At 41.5% G+C, this 21262-nt stretch overlaps 2 protein-coding genes across 2 annotated transcripts in view; both read left to right on the top strand.

Moving 5' to 3' along the window:
* The window catches only part of LOC131184311 (cytochrome P450 2J6-like), a 63485-nt gene extending 57092 nt beyond the window's left edge, over positions 1-6393 (top strand). The window contains exons 12-13 of the mRNA XM_058155449.1: positions 82-223; positions 6066-6393. Coding sequence (XP_058011432.1) covers positions 82-223; positions 6066-6256 — 333 coding nt within the window. The 3' untranslated portion in view covers positions 6257-6393. The remainder of the gene's footprint in view (positions 1-81; positions 224-6065) is intronic.
* A 155-nt stretch (positions 6394-6548) lies between these two features.
* Positions 6549-21262, top strand: part of LOC131184106 (cytochrome P450 2J5-like) — a 35926-nt gene continuing 21212 nt past the window's right edge. Inside the window, exons 1-5 of the mRNA XM_058155070.1 lie at positions 6549-7576; positions 14929-15091; positions 16147-16299; positions 18094-18254; positions 18864-19037. Of these exons, the coding sequence (XP_058011053.1) occupies positions 7415-7576; positions 14929-15091; positions 16147-16299; positions 18094-18254; positions 18864-19037 (813 nt within the window). The 5' untranslated portion in view covers positions 6549-7414. The remainder of the gene's footprint in view (positions 7577-14928; positions 15092-16146; positions 16300-18093; positions 18255-18863; positions 19038-21262) is intronic.

Here is a 21262-nt window from a genome sequence, read left to right as displayed (position 1 = left end):
TCGTTCTGGAAGTTCATCCAGAGCCATGTCTGACAATGAGGACTTTCTTCAAGATGACCTTATTTATTTTGACTTGTGCAGGACACCATGGTTTTGGTCAATATCCAGTCTGCCCATCATGATGAATCCCAGTGGAAGTTCCCCAATGAGTTCAACCCCTCCAACTTCCTGAATGAAGAGGGAGACTTTGTGAAGCCGGAAGCCTTCTTGCCATTTTCAGCAGGTGAATTTTTCTCTCTCTATTTCTCCATGTCTCATTGTCTGATGTGAGATCTCTCTCTCTTTCCCTCCCTCCCTCCTTCAAAGTCTAGGACAGTTCAAACTTGGTTTTAAGACTTGTGGACTGTTCAGCTCCCAGTTGAACTCTGGGAGTTGATTGGTCCACAAGTCTTAAAGGAGCCAAGTTTGAAGATGCCTGGCCTAGGAGTGTGAGACCAGGAGGCCCGAGAGAAAGTACTAAGCACCCAGAACAGGAGCTTCAGGTGGGGGCCAAAACGGGAACTTCAGGTGGCAGTAGTGGCAGTGGCTGTGGCGGCAGCGGCAGCAGCAGCCAAAATGAGAACTTCAGGCTGCATGGCTTTTGCTGCGGCAAGCCATGGCGGCAGTGGTAGGGCATTCTGGCTCCCGGGGACTTTGCAGTGGTGGCGTCGGTGGTAGCATCGGCATTGGCGGTAGCGTCGTCGTTGGTAGCAGCATTAGCGTTAGTGGCATCGGTGGCGGTGGTGGTGGTGGCGGTGACATAGTGGCGGCGGTAACGGCAGGGCATCCTGGCTCCTGGGGACTTGGCGGTGGCGGTAGCGGCAGAGGCGGCGGTGGCAGCAGCAGCAGTAGTGGTGGTGGGGAGTCTCAGGAACTTTTCCTGCATGGCTTTTTGCTGCAGCAGGTAGCGGCAGCTGCGGCGGGCCATCCCAGAACTCCCAGGGAGTTTTCCTGGGTGGGTTTTGCTGTGGCAGGTAGCGGCTGCCACGGCAGGCCATCCCAGAACTCTCAGGGAGTTTTCCTGGGTGGGTTTTGCTGTGGCAGGTAGCGGCTGCCACGGCAGGCCATCCCAGAACTCTCAGGGAGTTTTCCTGGGCGGCTTTTGCCATGGCAGGCTTTGGCGGCAGGCAAGCATGGCAGGGCCGCAGGGAAGGGAATAGGCTGCTAGCTGCCTTTCCGATGGCCGGGCCCCCCAACATGCTTGCTTGCCTTCCACGCGCCCTTCCCGATGGTCCCATGGCAGACCCGTTTTCCTGCCTTCCTCCCTCACCACCGCCACTTTGTTCAGCTGCTTACCTTCGTCGGTGGCTGTCAGGAAGGGAAGCTGACTAGGAAGGCAAGGAAGGCAAGTTGACTGGAGTTTTCTGTCACTGTTGGAAAGCCGCTGTCTCCGCCATGTTCCTTGAGCATGTGCATCCCAATAGACTTGCAAGGCAATGGGATGTGCATGCATGAAGAATCTGGTGGCAAAAAACATGGCGGCCAGGGCAAGCTACCGGCGACCAGTGACTGATTTGGGGGCGTGGCCAGACATCTATTACTACCGGTTCTGCGAGCAACTAAATTTTTTTACTACCGGTTCTCCTGAACTGGTGCAAACCATAGCAACCCACCACTGATTCATCTATTTCCATCTATCAACCATCTATCATCCATTCATCCATCATATCTCTCTCTGTCTCTCTCATCTACCCATCCATTTAAATCCCCCCTTCCTCCAAAAAACTATTGCATTTAATAAGCTCTACATATAAATAAGAACCAGTAAAATATAACTGAAAATATTGTAAAAAGTTAAATAAGTATCCTAACTTAGTTAATGGTATGATGTACTGTATAGATGGTACTGCAAAACAGGACAACCTGGGAGGAGATTTTTATCTGAAAGAAGTAACAGTAAGCAGAAATTCCACTCCCTTTCTGGAAATTTCAAGATCAATTAAATGAAAATTTTCCTACAGTCCTCATTGAGCAGAGTTTCTTAACCTTGGCAATTTTGAAACAAGTGGCCTTCAACTCCCAGAACTCCCCAACCAGGAAGCTGTGGGAATGCCTCCTTTTCATCATTAAATTCCTGAACTGTTTTCGCCCTGATGAATTGAAGATTTCCCAGTTCTTTGCATGCTTGCTTGCTTCTCCTCCTCCTGCTTCATTTTCCTTTTTAGTGATAAAGTGAGTGACTTTTCAGAATAAAGTCTTCAGGACAAAGCTTCCTTTCCTTTCCTTTCCTTTCTTTTCCTTTCCTTTCCTTTCCTTTCCTTTCCTTTCCTTTCCTTTCCTTTCCTTTCCTTTCCTTTCCTTTCCTTTCCTTTCTCCCCCTGCCCCCCTCCCCTCCCCTTCCATTCCCTTCCCTTCCACTGAATATATAGGTGGTAAAAATCCTGTTTCCATTCTTTGTTTTCACTATCAAAAGCCAGAGAGGAAAGGTTCAAGTTTTGAAGAAGAGCAACTACGAGTCTTATTGTTTGACCTACTCATTGCTGGGACGGAGACAACATCAGGAACACTGCAGTGGGCCTTCCTCTATTTGGTGGCCTTTCCAGAGATCCAAGGTACAGAATTGTGAAACGGTGCCCTTTAGTAGAAAAAGTAATATTACATAAAATGGGAAAGAAGGAAGTTAGTATCGTGGCAGGAAATTTAGTAATCTGTGTACAGTACTTGGTTGGGAAGCAAACCGATGTCTACTTAAAGTTAATGAAATCTTTTCCAGAAGGTAACTGAGCTATTTGTTCCTCAGAGAAATGCTGGAAGGAAATAGATACAGTTCTGGGAAACAAGGCAAGACTGAAATGTGAGGATCGTGTAAGGTTGCCCTACACAAATGCCGTCATTCATGAAATCCAACGCGTATCAAGTATAGTTCCTCTTGGAGTAGCTCGTAAAGCCATTAATGATGTGCAACTTTTTGGATACAAAATTCCCAAGGTAAAGACAGAAACCTTTGAGTGGGAACAGTGTAGTGTTGGTGATTCTCCAGGCAAATTTGTAGTTGTCTGATGTGAGAGATCTCTGTCTGTCTGTCTGTCTGTCTCTCTCTCTCTCTCTCTCTCTGTCTGTCTGTCTGTCTCTCTGTCTCTCTGTCTCTGTCTCTCTCTCTCTGTCTCTGTCTCTGTCTCTGTCTCTCTGTCTCTGTCTCTGTCTCTCTGTCTCTCTGTCTGTCTGTCTGTCTGTCTCTCTCTCTCTCTCTCTCTCTCTCTCTCTCTCTCTCTCTCTCTCTCTGTGTGTGTCTCTCTCTGTCTATTTCTCTGTCTCTGTCTCTCTGTCTCTGTCTCTGTCTCTGTCTCTCTCTCTCTCTCTCTCTCTCTCTCTCTCTCTCTCTCTATATATATATATATATATATATATGCGTGTGTGTGTGTGTGTGTGTTTATGTGTGTGTGTCTATCTCTATCTACATATTTGTCTCTATTTATATCATCTGTCTACATCTCTAGTTTTATCTGTATCTTCTTCTTCTTGTGCCACATCTGTTATCAGACATTGGCGATCATGTTGGCAACCCTTTTTATCAACAGTCACATGAAAAGTGTTTGAGTTTTGTCCAAACCAGTCCCTTAGGTTTTGAAGCCATGATGGTCTTCTTCTGCCTGGACCTCGTTTGCCTTCAATCTTTTCCTGGAGGATTAAGTGAAGGATGTTGTATTTTTCTGGGTGGCCGCGTTACATGTCCAAAATATTCCAATTTTCGCTTTTTTTATGGTTTTTATGATTTCCCTTGGCTTTCCCAGGTGGCTTATCACCTTCTCATTTCTGATTTTGTCAACCCAGCTTATATGTAACAGCCGTCTGTAAATCTACATTTCAAATGCTTCTAGTTTCTTCAAGTGGTTTTCTGTCAGAGACCAAGCTCTACTTACTCTGTAAAGCAGGATAGAAAAGATGTAACATCTGACAAGCCTGATTTTCAGTCTCAGACTTATGTTGGTGGAGAGAAGCTCATGGTGACAACATCTCCTGCCTCGCTCCCTCACTCCTTGTTTTCTAATACCAAGTTCAGTACTGTTCAGATCTTCTCGTTGCTCCTTCTCATCCTCAACTGCTGTCCTTCAACCACATCTCAATGGGCTCGTTCTGGAAGTTCATCCAGAGCCATGTCTGACAATGAGGACTTTCTTCAAGATGACCTTATTTATTTTGACTTGTGCAGGACACCATGGTTTTGGTCAATATCCAATCTGCCCATCATGATGAATCCCAGTGGAAGTTCCCCAATGAGTTCAACCCCTCCAACTTCCTGAATGAAGAGGGAGACTTTGTGAAGCCGGAAGCCTTCTTGCCATTTTCAGCAGGTGAATTTTTCTCTCTCTATTTCTCCATGTCTCATTGTCTGATGTGAGATCTCTCTCTCTTTCCCTCCCTCCCTCTCCCTCCTTCCCTCTCCCTCTCCCTCTCCCTCTCTCTCTCTCTCACACACACTTTTAACTTTCAACCCCTCCAACTTCCTGAATGAAGCTGGAAGCTTTCTTGCCATTTTCAGCGGGTGAAGTCTTATTCTCCATCCCTCCCTCCCTCCCTCTCTCACACCCACACACTTGTTCTCTCTCTCTCTCTCTCTGACATGCACACTTTTACTGACAATTCTTGCACCATGCAATGATCCTAAACAACCCAACCTTTCTTTAGAGACTTATGGGGACTCTGATTATACTTCAATGTCCTCTAGCAGAAGGGAGCCCAAAAGAATCACAGGGGATTATGTTGAAAACTGTCATCGCAGAACAGCTGAAAAAATGTTTCCTTGGAGTCACAGAATTCACTCTAAGGACATCATCTCCTGCATCTGTGAAAGCCTTCTGGGAGGTTTTCTGTGTGAAAGTCTCTTTGGAGATGGTTGGGACAAGATAAAGCAGACGACATGGTAAATTCTTGTGTCTTTTAAGTGGATGCCTCAGTTGAAACAGATTCTCTAAACTAAGATCCTCCAGGAAACCTTTCTTTAATAGAATTTACAGGCACTCCTCATTTAGTGACCGCCTCATTTAGCAATTAATCACTGTTACATCAGGGATGGAAAAGCAACTTTGCAGTAGTGAAAAAAAAACACTTCTGTAACAAAAAGCAAAGCTGGAATCAGATCATAAACCCTACTGGCCACTTCATTTGCAACCACCCTGCTCAACCATTGAGTAGCTGGTTCCAATTGTGGTCACTAAAGGAGGATTGCCTGGACTGCAAGAAAAGCGGATTAGATTGAAAGAATTTCAGCAATGGAATATTTTCACTATTGTGAGCCAGGAAGTTTTTCATCATTGCAGCCCAGAAAGAAAACTAAATCTAAGCTTTATTGACAAAAATGGACCCTGACAAGAAGGGCTGAGTCCCTTAAATACAGGTAATCCTCACCTTATGACCACAATCAGGGGCCTCTGGTGGCTCAGCCTGCTAAGACAGTCTGTTATTAACACAGCTGCTTGCAATTACTGCAGATTCAAGCCCCACCAGGCCCAAGGTTGACTCAGCCTTCCATCCTTTATAAGGTAGGCAATAAGTTGACTTTGTATATAATATACAAATGGATGAAGACTATTGCTTGACATAGTGTAAGCCGCCCTGAGTCTTCGGAGAAGGGCGGGATATAAATGCAAATAAAATAAAATAAAAAATCGAAACCAAAATTTTTGTTATTAAGTTAGACATTTGTCAAATGAATTTTGCCCCATTTTGCAATCTTTTTTGCCTCAGGTGTTAAATGAATCATTGCAGTTGATAAGTTAGTAACCCGGTTGCTAAGTGAATCAGGCTTCCCCATTGGTTTTGTTTGTGAGAAGGTCGTAAAAGGAGATCAATATTCAAGCCACAGGCCTCTTTAGTTTCTTAAATTACAGTATGAGTTTAACAATCCGGCTAGGTTTTAGGGACTTTTTTAATCTTAAAAAGCTTGATTAAACTTGATCGTAATCATTGAGCATTTCAAGTTTGGAACTGTCATGAGATTTATATGATATGTAGTTATTTTATGTTGATGCTTGTGTATACTGTTGTGACAAAATAAAAGAAAAAAACACACCAAACAAGTCTTGGATCCGCAACAGATGTCTGAAGCTGTCTGGATTCCCTCTTTCTCCTTCACTTTATCTTTTCAGGACCAAGAATCTGCTTAGGGGAAATCCTGGCACGGATGGAGCTCTTCCTCCTCTTCACCAGCATTGTCAGAAATTTCCAGTTATTGTGGCCAGATAAATCCCAAGCTCCAGATTTCACACCACACTTTGCGGTTACCCAATCACCATCCTGCTTCAAGGTGTTGCTGAAATGCCGCCAGCCAAGTGCATAGATCGAAGTGAAGATCTGCAAGGCAACTGATGATTCAAGACCATCCCATTCTCTCCAACAGCTGGAGGTCTTCTCTACTTTAAAATCACCACAAGATTGTTTTTTAAAAACATAAATAAAGGGTTATCTTATACCACATTTTCCAGTGGATGTTCAGTCTTCTTTATGATGGAGATGAAAAAAAAAAGTTCTGACGATCGTGCATCACACAGGTGATTGTGGGAACTTTTTTTTTTAATTTTTAAAACATTTTTAACTACCAGTTCCAGAGAACCAGTGGTAAAAAAATGCTTAAAAAGTTTTTTAAAAAAAAGTTCCGAAGATCAGCTGTGCGATGCACGATCACTGGAACTTTTTTTTTCTTTTTAAAGCATTTTTCACTACCAGTTCGGGCGAACTGGCCCGAACTGGTAGCATTTCACCCCTGTTACAGAGTATCCCTTGTCCTTGTGTGTTCAGGCTCCTAGGCAGCCCCCCTTATCTACAGAGCAGGATGTTCCTGTTGTAAACTGCCCTGAGTCCTTCGGGAGATAGGGCGGTATAAAAATTTGATTAAATAAAATAAATAAAATAAATAAATAAATAACCAACTCCAAGGATGTGCCTAGCTAGTTCTGAAGCAAATTACAGAAGCGAGAAAAGGACACAATTTTCTTACAGAGTGAATTCCTAACAAATGCTTCCTAACCATAGCAAAGTGTTTCCCTGAAAATAAGACCGGGTCTTATATTAATTTTTGCTCCAAAAGATGCATTAGGGATTATTTTCTGGTTAGGACTTATTTTGGGGGAAATACGGTACTAAATGCATCCATCTGGCTGACAATCTTAACTGGGGCTTATTTTGGGGGTAGGGCTTATATTACCAGCATCCTGAAAAATCATGCTAGGACTTATTTTCCGGTTGGCTCTTATTTTCGGGAAAACAGGGTAGTACAAGCAAATTCTTTAACAGAAGCAAAGAGCAAAGGTTAGATTGATTTGTGTCAATATGTACTTTCAGAATAAAAACAAGAAAAACAACAAAGTCCCAATCCCAGCTGCAGCTTTGAACGTGCAATTATCCAATCTTATCCCAGCATTGAGGGGAATAAACTTCCCCTTTGGCTTTTTGCTAGCAGCAAAGAAAGGAGGAAGGGAGCATATTCTTTGCTTTGAATATGGCTGTTTTCAGCTGGCTGATCGTTCTCCTTTCCTTCTTATTCTTCTGGTTTTGGAAAAACAAACGTCCCAAAGGTTTTCCCCCTGGGCCATGGAGGCTGCCTCTGCTTGGGAATCTACTTCAGTTCAATATGAGAGACCCTCTGAAGGGCTTGGATCAGGTAAGGCTCCTTAATTGCTCTAACATTAAACCCCATGGAGCAAACTTGCAGAAAAGAAAGAAGTTTGGCTGAATTTTTTTTAAAGGAGGCTGGCTGAGCTATGTCTGTTAAATGTTTCTGCATATGATTGAAAATACACTCTGCAGACGATTGAGGAGAAATGTTGAGAATGTTATGACTGCATCTCAAACGATCCATCTGTTAAACCAGTCAAGTTTGCAGATGATACCAACAATACAGCTACCTTTCAAAAAGACTTTGACTTTGTGTCAGAATGGTCTAAAACCTGGCAAGTCCAAACCTCAACCAACAAATGCTCTGTCTTACACATTGGAAAAAAGAATCTAAACACTAAATAGAAACTCGACGGACATTATCTTACAGATGACCCCCACCCTATCAAAGACCTTGGAGTCTTCATATCCAATGACCTAAGTGCCAAAGCCCACTGCAACTACATTGCAAAAAAGGCATTAAGAGTTGTTAACCTAATCTTACGTAGCATCTTCTCCAGAAACACTACACTACTAACCAGAGCTTGCAAAACATTTGCTAGACCAATTCTTGAATACAGTTAACCTGTCTGGAACCCATACCACATTTCAGACATCAACACAATTGAATGTGTCCAGAAATATTTTACAAGAAGAGTTCACCACTCCTCTGAATACAACAAAATACCTTATGCCACCAGACTTGAAATCCTGGGTTTAGAAAACTTAGAACTCCGCCGCCTCTGACAGGACCTGTGTTTAACTCATAGAATCATCTATTGCAATGTCCTTCCTGTTGAAGACTACTTCAGCTTCAATCACAACAATACAAGAGCAAACAATAGATTTAAACTTAATGTTAAGCGCTCCAATCTTGACTGCAGAAAATATGACTTCAGTAACAGAGTTGTTAATGCTTGGAATACACTACTTGACTCTGTGGTCTCTTCTCAAAGTCCCCAAAGCTTCAACCAAAAACTGTCTACTATTGACCTCACCCCTTTCCTAAGAGGTCTGTAAGGGGCCTGCATAAGAGCACAAATATGCCTAGCTTTTCTGTCCTACCGTTGCTTCATGCTTATGTTTATGTATGCTGTTATGACAAATAAATAAATAAATAAAATAAAATAAAATAAATGATACAACACTGATTAGTCTCATTTTAGACAACGATGAATCCTTATACAGACGGGAGGTTGAACAACTAGCCTCGTGGTGCGACCAGAACAATCTGGAACTGAACTTACTCAAAACCGTAGAAATGGTGGTGGACTTTACGAGAAACCCTCCCATACTACCACCTCTTACAATACTAGACAACACAGTATCAATCAATTTTCTAGGTTCTACCATATCACAAGATCTAAAATGGTCACCTAACATCAAAAACGTCATCAGAAAAGCACAACAGAGAATGTTCTTTCTGTGCCAGTTCAAGAAACTCAAATTGTCCAAGGAGCTGCTGATATAGTTCTATAGAGGAATTATTGAGTCTGTCATCTGCATTTCTGTAACTGACTGGTTTGGTTCTGCACCCAACAAGACAGACACAGACTTCAGAGGATAATTAGAACTGCAGAAAAAACAATTACTACCAACCTGCCTTCCATGGAGGACCTGTATACTGCACAAGTCAAAAAGAGGGCTGTGAAAATATTTACAGACCCCTCGCATCCTGGACATAAATTGTTTCAAACTCCTACCCTCAAAATGACGCTATAGAGCACTGCACGCCAGAACAACTAGACACAAGAACAGTTTTTTCCTGAATGCCATCACTCTGCTAAACAAATAATTCCCTCAACAGTGTCAAACTATTCACATCTTGAGATAGGCTCAAGATACAGAAAGATCTTGACAGACTTGAACATTGGGCACTATCTAACAAAATGAAATTCAATAGTTAAAAAAGTAAGGTTCTACATTTAGGCAAGAAAAACAGAATGCACAGGTACAGTATATGTGGTACCTTGCTCAATAGTAGTAACTGTGAGAGGGATCTTGGAGTTCTAGGGACAATCATTTAAATATAAGCCATCAGTGTGCTGCTGCTGCTGCCAAAAAGCCAACACAGTTCTAGGCTACATAGACAGAGGGATAGAATCAAGATCATATGAAGTGTTAATACCACTTTATAATGCTTTGGTAAGGCCACACTTGGAATACTGCATTCAGTTTTGGTCGCCACAATGTAAAAGAGATGTTGAGACTCTAGAAAGAGTGCAGAGAAGAGCAACAAAGATGATTAGGGAACTGGAGGCTAAAATATATGAAGAACGATTGCAGGAACTGGGTATGTCTAGTTTAATGAAAAGAAGGACTGGAGAAGACATGATAGCAGTGTTCCAATATCTCAGGGGTTGCCACAAAGAAGAGGGAGTCAAGCTAGTCTCCAAAGCACCTGCAATTAGGACAAGAAGCAATGGGAGCAATAAGGAGAGAAGCAACTTAGAACTAAGGAGAAATTTCTTGACAGAACAATTAATCAGTGCAACAAGTTTCCTCCAGAGGTTGTGAATGTTCCAACACAGGAAGTTCTTAAGAAGTTGTTGGATAACCATTTGTCTGAAGTAGTGTAGGGTTTCCTGCCTGGGCAGGGGGTTGCACTAGAAGACCTCCAAGGTCCCTGCCAACTCTATTATTATTATTATTATTATTATTATTATTATTATTATTATTATTATTATTATTATTATTATTATTATTATTATTATTATTTACATTAGGATGCATTACTATTGCTATTGGTCTTTTCATTGTTCCTGTCACCCATCTCCTCTCAAATGTGACTGCCTGACTGTAATGTTGTTGCTTGTATCCTTGCAATTTATGTTGATATTGATTGTTTCCTAGTATGATTTGATTGCTTATTGTACCCTATGACTGTCACTGGGTGTTGTACCTTATGATTCTTGATGAATGTATTTTATCTTTTTATGTACACTGAGAGCATATGCACTAAAGACAAATTCCTTGTGTGTCCAATCACACTTGGACAATAAAGAATTCTATTCTATTCTATTATGCAGATGATGAAATTCCAGCTACATTTGATTCCGAGCAATTCCTAACCCCTAATGGCATTGAGCTGCTTCCAAAAGATTTGTCAGTGTTTATTTGCATTGCATGGAGGGTTCATGAATGTTTTTTTTTTTTTTTTTTGCACACAAACAACAATATACAATATATCTTTTCTGAACAAAATATCAGCCAGGTACATGTTTACATCCAGTTTTTTTTTCCCCAACACTTCTTATATGCTTTCATCAATATATTTTCCTTCCCTTTTTTTTAATTTCCCTATTTTCATTTTTCTTAAAGATCTAATCTAACCCTCCATCCCCAATTTTAATGTTTAATCAAATTTATCCCTCTTTCTCCCCTACTTTCCCCCCCATTTATGTTGAACCCTTGTATTCCCATCTACTAGTTTCTTTCTTTTCAATCTTCTGTATAGCATCAACATCAATCATATCTTTACATTTCAATGACAGTTTTCCCAAATTAGCTTCTACATTATTCTTAATAAAAACATAATAACTTTCAAACATTTCCATCATTTCAAAAGGTCTAATATTTGTATATTCCCATCTCATTAATATTTCAACCTTTAATTTATTTCAATTCTCTTCTTTTCTTTTCTAAAATTCCTTGCTCTCTTTGCTTGTCCTATATTTCTATCCATTCTCCTTTTCTTCCCCCATTTTTTGTTTTTCTCTGTTAGTCCCTATATAATCCTTTGACCTTGTGTTTTTTCCCTTCCTTTTTTTCTTTCCTTGTCTCTTCCTTCCTTCCTTATTATTATTTTGTTCCCCCTCTTGCTTTCAGTATTTTTCCATTGACTTTCCTCAACTTCTTTATGCTATTTCCCTTTTTGTTTTCCCCCTTTCTGGAAATCTCTTCACCTCTCCCCTTAAACTGTTTTGAAATTTCACAATCATTTAATAATTTATCATCACTATTTTTTTTTCCTTCATTTTCTAACGCCCTCTCTTGCTTCATGGATTCTTTGTTTGCTTTCAGTTCCGATGCAGCTCTTATTTCTTCTGGTTCCTGCTTTCCATACAGTCTTGTAATTATTTCTTTTATTTCTTGCTTAAAAGTCACATGCACCTTTTTCATCATTATTCTCTTTGCCATTTTTTGGAGGGTTGAAGTTCTTATTTTTATCAGAGTCAGTTTGTTGACAAAATCCTTCCTTTCGGTTCTCACCACCCTTATCACTATAGTAAAGAAGTTTTCCGCAGCAAATGTAATTTTCTCTTCCACCTGAGGGTGTCACTTTCCAATCCACAGTTCTAATCAACAATTAGTGAAGGTATCTATTTTGTTTCGTTTACTTAGAATTGTGTCTTGTTTTGTTTTATTTTTTTTATTTCTTCCAATTAGTCCCCTTTAAAATCCATATTCCAATTTACTTAATTCCAATTCATAGAGGGAAAAGATAATCAGAGAAGTTCCACCTGGTTGTAGTTTTAAATCCTCCATTTCCCCCCCCCCCTTCTTTCCTTTTTGTATTCTATAACAAGTTTTAAAAGTCTCCAGATTTTCCAGCTTTAATTAAGGGTTTCCTTGTTTTTTTCTTTTTTATTTGAGGGGTCTCTGCTGTCGAGCCCAGCTCTGGCTCGACACATGACGCTACAGGGATCCGGATCATGGGAGCAGCCCCTAATCAAAGATCCAAAGGGATGGACATATTGGGGACTTGTTTGAGGGGTGCAAGGATCTGCGTTTGGGAAGCATGGGAAGGGAATCAGCACACTAGCAGCCAGGATAGAGGGAGATGAGGGCTGGGCATTACAAAGAGCTGCTTTAGTTCTGGGATTTGGCAGTTGATGTGGCAGCTGGGCCTGTCAGACGAGGAGGGAGAGAGTGGCTGGGAGTCCAATCAACAGAGCAGTTCAGCCATGGGGCAGGGCATGAGCAGTGCAGGATGTTTAAAAGGGGCTGAGAGGCAGAAGCTCTCAGCGCTGACTTTACACAGAGAGACCTTGACTTTTACTGAGACCCAGTTTGTAGCAGACCCAATAAACAAAGTCGCTATCAGAAAGAAAACCAAGTTGGCTTGTTTCTTCTCATGGCGTCTGACACAACTGTGACTGAGCTAGCCGAGATCTGCTTTAATTATAAAAGTCAAATTTCGCTCGGGTCTTTGGGTCCTGCTTCCATTTCTTTTATCTTGTTATGTTTACAGTCCTTCTTAATTTAGCCGCTATTCCACCGCCAAATTTTTTTTTTTTGCAAATATCAAATTTTAGAGTGCTTCTTTGTGAGTTGGTATTCACTCCCCAGCTTCGATATTTTGTCCAAATCACTGCTCCTGCTGAAAAACATGGTCCGGTTTCCCCAGTTTAGTGATGGTTGCCATAGCCATCTCCCCCGCCGTTGAGTCGAAGAGTTCTTCTCTGACCTCCGAGGAATTTGCCAGTTCCTCTTGGTCTTCTGAGGTGCCTCTTCTTCTTCACCATCCCTACAGGATAGCTCTGGTCTGAAGACCCCTTAAATGGCGGTTTGTCGGCCCGGGGATTCGCAAAGCTCAGCGGAGCTTGCTTTCCCCCCATCCGTCTCGCCATGACTCTTCCGGTCAAATTGTTCATGTATGTTTGAGCTGAATTCCAAGAATTGGCCCTGCCCCTTTCCAAAGCAACACTTGGAATTGCCTAGGACACAACCAGAAATATTTCTAGACCACCTTAAAACCCCCCAAATTCTTCCAAGAAGGGAGAAAAGGCCCTGCAGCTTCTGGAAGTCACTGCTGTCACTTTCTTGTAAACATTGCAATTCCATTCTGTCACTTTGATGTGAAATTTCTATTATGCAATTAGGGAAATTGTTAGATATTGACAACAGTAGTTTTCACTCTGGTCCACTTTTCAAGTGGTAAAATAGCTCAAATATGATTGGCTAGCTCTCCTGACAGCTCCCTATGAAAGGGCTGGCTGTCAGAGAGGCTAGCTGCTGGATTGTACATAGTTGTGAATAAAAGAACTATAGTTGAAGCCTGTCTCTTGTCTCTCTAGCCACGAATCTAACAGGAACTTGTTTTTAAACAAACACCAATGTGTAGCAACACCCCTGTAGAAAAAGCCCACTGCTCTTAATTTGAGATTTTAACGAGAAGGCTTCTGATGAAAGGCTTCCAATAATTGTTGTTAGAGTTTGCACTTTGTCTTTGCCCCAAGGAGGTCTGTGAATTCTCACCAATGGTGAAAGTTAGAGAAGGGAAGACACTGTTATTCCTGTGTGTTTCTGGCCTGTTTTTAGTACAAATGAGGCCAAAGGCACCACCCTCTTGGAAAACCACCCTTGTTCTTTGAGCTGAAATAAACTTTACATGTTTCTACTTGTTATTTGAAAGATTAGCATGAAGTACTGCCCAATGGCGAAAGTTAAAAGGTTATTTAGACACTGAAGTAGAATCATGTTGTAAACGAAGTATTAGAATGAGGTTGCTGGAAAACCATGCTCATATTTATCACGTGCAGCTTTTATGTACATTGAGAGTTTATGTACTGAAGACCATTCCTTATGTGTCCAATCACACTTGACCAATATAGAATTCTATTCTATTCTATTCTATTCTATTCTATTCTATTCTATTCTATTCTATTCCATTCCATTCCATTCTATTCCATTCCATTCCATTCCACTCCACTCCACTCCACTCCACTCCACTCCACTCCACTCTTCTTTCTTCATTCCATTCCATTCCATTCCATTCCATTCCATTCCATTCCATTCCCTTCCCTTCTTTCTGATAGTATGGCCTTTTGATATCACATTCAAATGACTCTTTTGCCAGATGTATACAATTATACATCCAAACAGCACTGCATTGTTTCCCTGTGTCATATAATATATGTGGGTATCTGGGTATATGTTTGTTTGTTTATTTTATTTTATTTTATTCTATTTTATTGATACGTTTATGTAGTGTATATTGGTGGCAGTGACCCTTTGAGAGCTGTATGCAATGAAATTTCATTTTAATGTATGCCGATTCGTGTACATTTAAAATGACAATAAAGTGATTCCAAGTCTAAGTGGGTCTATGTTAAGAGGTACCACGCCAAAAAGCAGGAAGAAGAGCTATATTATCATCTATAAATTAATCCTTTCCCCGTTACAATATGGGATACAATATTCCTACTAAGTAGTCCAGTGAAAGTTCTGCATACAATGTATGCATACAAGTTGAGTAGGGAGGGGGTAACAGCCGATCACTTTGAAGACTGGAGCATGAAGGAACGAGAGTTCATTGTTCAACTTCATCACCTTGGTGATGCTACGTCGTATCATTGCAGCAATTGGTTCTCAGTGATTTCCTAGTAACTCTTTGCTCTTCCTGTTTCATTTCAGTTTGCAAAAAAATATGGTCCTGTCTTCTCTGTTTATGTGGGAAGCAAACCTGTAGTTGTAACTCATGGATTTCCTTCCGCAAAAGAGGTCTTCATGACAAAAGGCACAGAATTTGCTGGGAGATCAGACTTTTACATTGTCGATTTTACCACTAAGAAAAAAGGTAACAATATAATTTTCAAGCCATTTTATTACCTCTTGAAGTTATTTGTTTTGTTACCTAATGTCCACTCTCCTTTTTCCGCTGAAATGCTAACATGGCTTACTTTCAAGTAAGAGAAGAAAAGAAGTGTTCAGTTGAAATTTTAGAATCGGTTAATCAGAAGGAAGTTTAAAAATGAATGTTTGTTTGCTACTTTTTCATTATTTATTTTATTTATTTATTTATTAATTAAATTTTTATACCGCCCTTCTCCCGAAGGACTCAGGGCGGTGAACAGCCAGGATAAAACTCGATATATATACACAATTAAAACCAGAATTTAAAACGAAGCAAATTGCAAAAAAGGCCGACATTAAAATTTAAAAATTTAAAAGCCCTAAAACAATAAAACCCAATTTAAAATAGTAAAAACTATTATGCCAGTCCCGCTTGAATAAATAAATATGTTTTTAGTTCACGGCGAAAGGTCCGAAGATCAGGCACTTGGCGTAAGCCAGGGGGAAGTTCATTCCAGAGCATTGGAGCTCCAACAGAGAAGGACCTACTCCTGGGGGCCGCCCGCTGACACTGTTTGGTGGACGGCACCCTGAGAAGACCCTCTCTGTGGGAGCGTACGGGTCGGTGGGAGGCATAGGGTAGCAGCAGGCGGTCTCGTAAGTATTACAGGTAGTCCTTGATTTGCAACTGTTCATTTAGTGATCAACGGCACTGGAAAAAGTAACTTATGATGGTTTTTCACACTTACAACTGTTGCAGCATCTCCATGGTCACATGATCAACATTCGGATGCTTGGCAACTGACTCATACTTATGACAGTTGCACTGTCTCAGGGTTATGTGATCACCTTTTGCAACCTTCTGGCAAGCGAAAACAATGGGGGAAGCTTTTGCCTGACAGCTGCATGATTCAGTTACACCTGCTGTGATTCTGCGGCAAGAAAGTTCATAAAATGGAGCAAAACTCACTTACCCACTGTCTCACTTAGCGACCAAAATTTTGGGCTCAATTGTGGTTGTAAGTCAAGGACTACCTGTCTCAATCTTTGATTTGACAGGCATAATCTCACAGCCTTATGGTGAAGTGTGGAAGGAGCAAAGGAGGTTTTCGCTGATGCTTTTCAGAAACTTTGGCGTGGGAAAAAATCTGATGGAAGAAAGGATCCTGGAAGAAGCATCTTATTTGATTCAGGCTTTTACCGAGAACATGAGTAAGCTCTCCTGGGAGAGGGTGGGATGGTTGGGAATTGTCACTTTGGAGTTGCTCTCTTTTCCATAGGACATAGTTGACTTCAAAGTTGGCCATTGAATTGGTGCACGGATGCAGAATGGGAGAAACGTAGAATTACGATTGCATAAAATTCAAAACTCTATCTATAATTGGCCAAAATGAGACCTACCCTTTGTTTTATTTAATTGTAATGTTTCTAAGGTTGAAGTCCTTAGTTCTTGGTTGGCAGAATGCCTAGAATATTCATAGACATGTGGGGATAAGTGGGAAATTTCACCATATATAAAATCCTAGAAAATATAACCAGTCGCCAACTTCTAATTTCATGGAATACTCTTTGCCCCCATTTATTGGGTCTGTGTTCCCCATTCACACATTCTGTTGAAAGAGAGAGGTTCATTGAGGATGCTTGGAAGACTAAACTTCTTGTCCTAGTGACCGACCCAGATTGGATCCTGCAACATTATCCTGGGACACGTATATTCGCCTTCATTCTATGTTCCTCATACTTCATATTGGCCCTGTGATGTCTTGGTAGCCTTGGTAACGGTATGATGATTCCCCAGAAGCATTAAACTGCAAAGTTGACGGTCTCCATTGTCATTGTGGGAGATTAACACACGGACACAGATACACACATACACACAGTACATCCCAGAAGTGAGTGCACCCCCGCACATTTTGTAAATATTTAAGTATATCTTCTCATGTGACAACACTGGAGAAACGACACTTGGCTACAATGTAAAGTAGTGAGTATACAGCTTGTATAACAATGTAAATGTGTTGTCCCCTCAAAATAACGCAACACACAGCCATTAACGTCTAAACTTCTGGCAACAAAAGTGAGTACACCCCCGAGTGATAATGTCCAAATGGGTCCCAAAGTGTCAATATTTTGTGTGGCCACCATTATTTTCCAGCACTGTCTTAACCCTCTTGGGCACAGAGTTCACCAGAGCTTTACAGGTTGCCACTGGAGTTCTCACTTTTGTTGCATTTTGAAGGAAAAATGTAGAAGATCTGGGCGTTATACTGCCCCAGGCTACATCAAGCCCTTTAGCTGTCCCTGTCCATCCTGTGTGGTTGCTTTTATTTTGAAGGCAACTGCTATTTTTGTTTTCAGTTTATAGATATGTGTGCGTGTAAGCTTACATACTGTTGTGTCTGCGCCCCCCGAGCCGGCCCTCCTGCCAGAAAGTGACTTGGAGCCTGGCCTGCTGCCAGAAAGTGACTTGGAAAGTGAGGGGGAAGGGCCGTCAGGACTTACCTCGGGAGCACCGGCTTCCTTGGCTCAGCTCCAGGAGCCAGAAACAAGCCAGGTGGAAGAGATAACGAGGCCTCCGTCCCCTGACTCTTCCCCCCCCCAATCAGGCTTGGTTGGACCCTAGGTTTCGTAGGCAGGAGAGGAGGGAACAACAGAAGGAAGGGTGGGGCAAGGCTAGGAAGTGCTGAGTCATGGAGCCACACCCCACAGGATATAAAAGGCAGTGAGAGCTGCTGTGTCTCTTTGTAACAGGCAAATCCACTGATTAAGAGTTGAAGTTTGTTTCTGGGTGACTCACCAGCGTCATGGAAGATAACGGAGGCTCTTGGCAGACGCTGACTATTCTGCTGCCAGAGCTGATAGTGCTGGCTAATTAAACCATCACTCGGACGGCTGTAACCCTATTGGTTACAGCCCTATCACAGCCCTTTACAACCATCCCGGGTTCTTGCAAAAATTAATCCTTTATCCCTGATCTATAATGATCCCTTTCGTTTTATTCCGCAGGGGTACCTTTTGATCCTTATGAGTTCATCGACAGTGCGGCCGCCAACATACTTTCCACCATACTATTTGGGAAACGTTTTGAATATGACAGCAACTACCTGAGAAGCCTGCTGGACCTGATCCATCAAAATGTCAGACTGCCAGCAGGACCCTGGGCCTTGGTATCCTAAACAAGAATCCAGAAAAACATTTAAAATTAAAGCACAACTGATGGGAATTTGAAATTTAATGTACTTGATGCTACCACCGCCAGACCTTGAATGAGAAATGTCTCATCCATTTGGGAAATTGATTTTCCTTGCAATTAGAAGCCTCTTGTTTTATGGAACTGTCTCATCAGAGTGCCAGGAAGAGCGGGCGAAGGCTCTCTTGAATAACAGCAGTTATCCAAATTTAATGGGGTATAATTCTTCTTCTTTTGGTGTCTTCCCCACAAGTTCAGGGTCCATTGATTCCTGATGTTGTGGGTTGTGAGAAATTGACTGGCTCAAAGTCACCCAGCTAACTTTCATGCCTAAAATGTAGATTTCACAATCTCGTTTTTTAGACCAATTCTTCACCATTACCCAAAGTGGCTCTGAATTGAGTATAATAGTTCTATACTTAAAATTCAGTTTATCTAAACGTTGGACTCCCTTGAGATATTTGTACGGTTGGAGATATTTATACGAACCCTAAGGGATTTTCTTTTCTCTTTCAATATATCCTGCAAAGAAGACTCCGTCGTGATACAATTAATCAATTTTGGCTTTTCTTCTGTTTCTTGGCAGCTTTACAATGCTGTGCCTTTGGTGAGAAAACTTCCCCTGCCCCATCAGAAAATCTTAACAAATGCACAACAAACATTTGCTTTGTTTGAAGAAGAAATGGAGGAACACAAGGCAACCTTGACTCCTGGAGAACCTCGGGATTTCATTGATGCATATTTAGAAGAAATTCAGAAGGTAGATTTCTTAGTCTTGTTTTTGATTGATATATTTTTGTCAGAGTATGAAGAGTTAATAGCTGTGAGCTATGAGAAGTTGTAAGCGGAAGCAACCGGAATGCACAGTGGTGGGTTTCAAATTTTTTAACAACCGGTTCGGTGGGTGTGGCTTGGTGGTCATGTGACTGGGTGGACATGGCTAGGTGCATGTGACTGGGTGGGCGTGGCTAGCTGATCATGTGACCGGGTGCCCATGGCTATGTGCATAGGGACTACTCAGAGGGCTGAAAAAAGTCATTTCTGACTACTCCTCATACTTATGACCATCCTCACATTTATGCTGGTTGCAGCATTAACAACTGTGTCACTCATTTCACAATTGCTTCTCTTCACCATGGTGACAAGATAGGGGGCAAAACATAAAATGTGAGGACAGTCATAAGTGTGAGGACTGGTCAAAAGTGCGAGGACCAGTCAAAATAATTTTTCAGCCCTCTGAGGGCTGAAAAAAGTTATTTCTGACAGGTTCTCGCAGTTTTGACTGGTCCTTGCACTTATGACCAGTCATTTATGCCCGTTGCAGTATTCTTAACAACCGTGTCACTCATTTCACTGTGGTGCTTCATACGACCAGGTGGGCATGGCCAGGTGGTCATGTAACATCGCTTCTTTGCCCTAATGACAGTTTGCTGCAATGGACGTAAGTGTGAAAAACGGTCATAAGTCACTTTTTTCAGTGCCATTGTAACTGTTGTAAGTCAAGGATTACCTGTACAAAAATACAAAAAAGCTTCTTTGCTTGCAAAAAGCTTTCACGACCAGCTCCCTTCCCAAACTTTGGTCACTAGCCATGGTCATCCCTGTCTTCAAAAAAGGAGATCCCAGCCTAGTTGAAAATTACAGACCAATCTCTCTATGCTACGTCACCTGCAAAGTAATGGAATCAATCACCAACCAATCCATTATCCTCCACCTAGAAACAAACAACCTACTCTCTAATAAACAATTTGGTTTCAGAAAAAAATTATCCTGTAATTTACAACTTCTACACTGCAAAAATATATGGACTACAAATCTTGATCAAGGCAAAGCAATAGATGCAATCTACATAGACTTCTGTAAAGCTTTTGACTCAGTAGTACATGATAAACTTCTCCTTAAACTAAAATCCTATGGCATCTCCGGACCCCTCCACAATTGGGTAACAGCTTTCCTGTCAAACAGACAACAAGCGGTCAAAATAGGCAGTGCCCTATCAAATCCTGTTCCTGTCAATAGCGGCGTTCCCCAAGGCAGCGTTCTTGGACCAACACTCTTCATATTATATACATTAATGATCTCTGTGACCATATTATAAGCAAATGTGTTCTCTTCACTGACGATGTTAAACTATTTGACACTACCAACAATACAGCTACCCTTCAAAAAGACTTTGACTTTGTGTCTGAATGGTCAAAAACTTGGCAACTCCAAATCTCAACCAACAAATGCTCTGTCTTACACATTGGAAAAAAGAATCTGAACACTAAATACAAACTCAATGGACACTACCTTATAGATGACCCCCACCCCGTTAAAGACCTTGGAGTTTTCATATCAAATGATCTAAGTGCCAAAGCCCACTGCAACTACATTGCAAAAAAGGCTTTAAGAGTTGTAAACTTAATCTTGCGTAGCTTCTTCTCCAGAAACACTACACTACTAACCAGAGCATATAAAACATTTGCTAGATCAGTTCTTGAATACAGCTCGACTGTCTGGAACCCATACCTCATTTCGGACATTAATATAATTGAGCGTGTCTAGAAATATTTTACAAGAAGAGTTCTCCCTTCCTCTGATTACAACAATGCCACCACACTTGAAATCCTGGGTTTAGAAAATTTAGAACTCCGCCGCCTTCGACATGACCTGAGCTTAGCTCATAGAATTAATCTGTTACAACATCCTTTCTGTTGAAGACTACTTCAGTTTCAGTCACAACAATACACGAGCACACAATAGATTTAAGCTTAATGTGAACCGCTCCGATCTTGATTGCCGAAAATATGACTTCAGAAACAGAGTTGTTAATGCCTGGAACGCACTACCAGACTCTGTGGTCTCTTCCCAAAATCCCCAAAGCTTTAACCAAAAACTATCTACTATTGACTTCACCCCATTCCTAAGAGGTCTGTAAGGGGCGTGCATAAGAGGACCAATGTGCCTACCGTCCCTGCCCTAATGTTCCCTTTGATTGTATCC

Source organism: Ahaetulla prasina, chromosome 12, assembly GCF_028640845.1.
Source record: "Ahaetulla prasina isolate Xishuangbanna chromosome 12, ASM2864084v1, whole genome shotgun sequence".
Classification (NCBI taxonomy): domain Eukaryota; kingdom Metazoa; phylum Chordata; class Lepidosauria; order Squamata; family Colubridae; genus Ahaetulla; species Ahaetulla prasina.
This window is presented reverse-complemented; position numbering and strand designations above follow the sequence as displayed.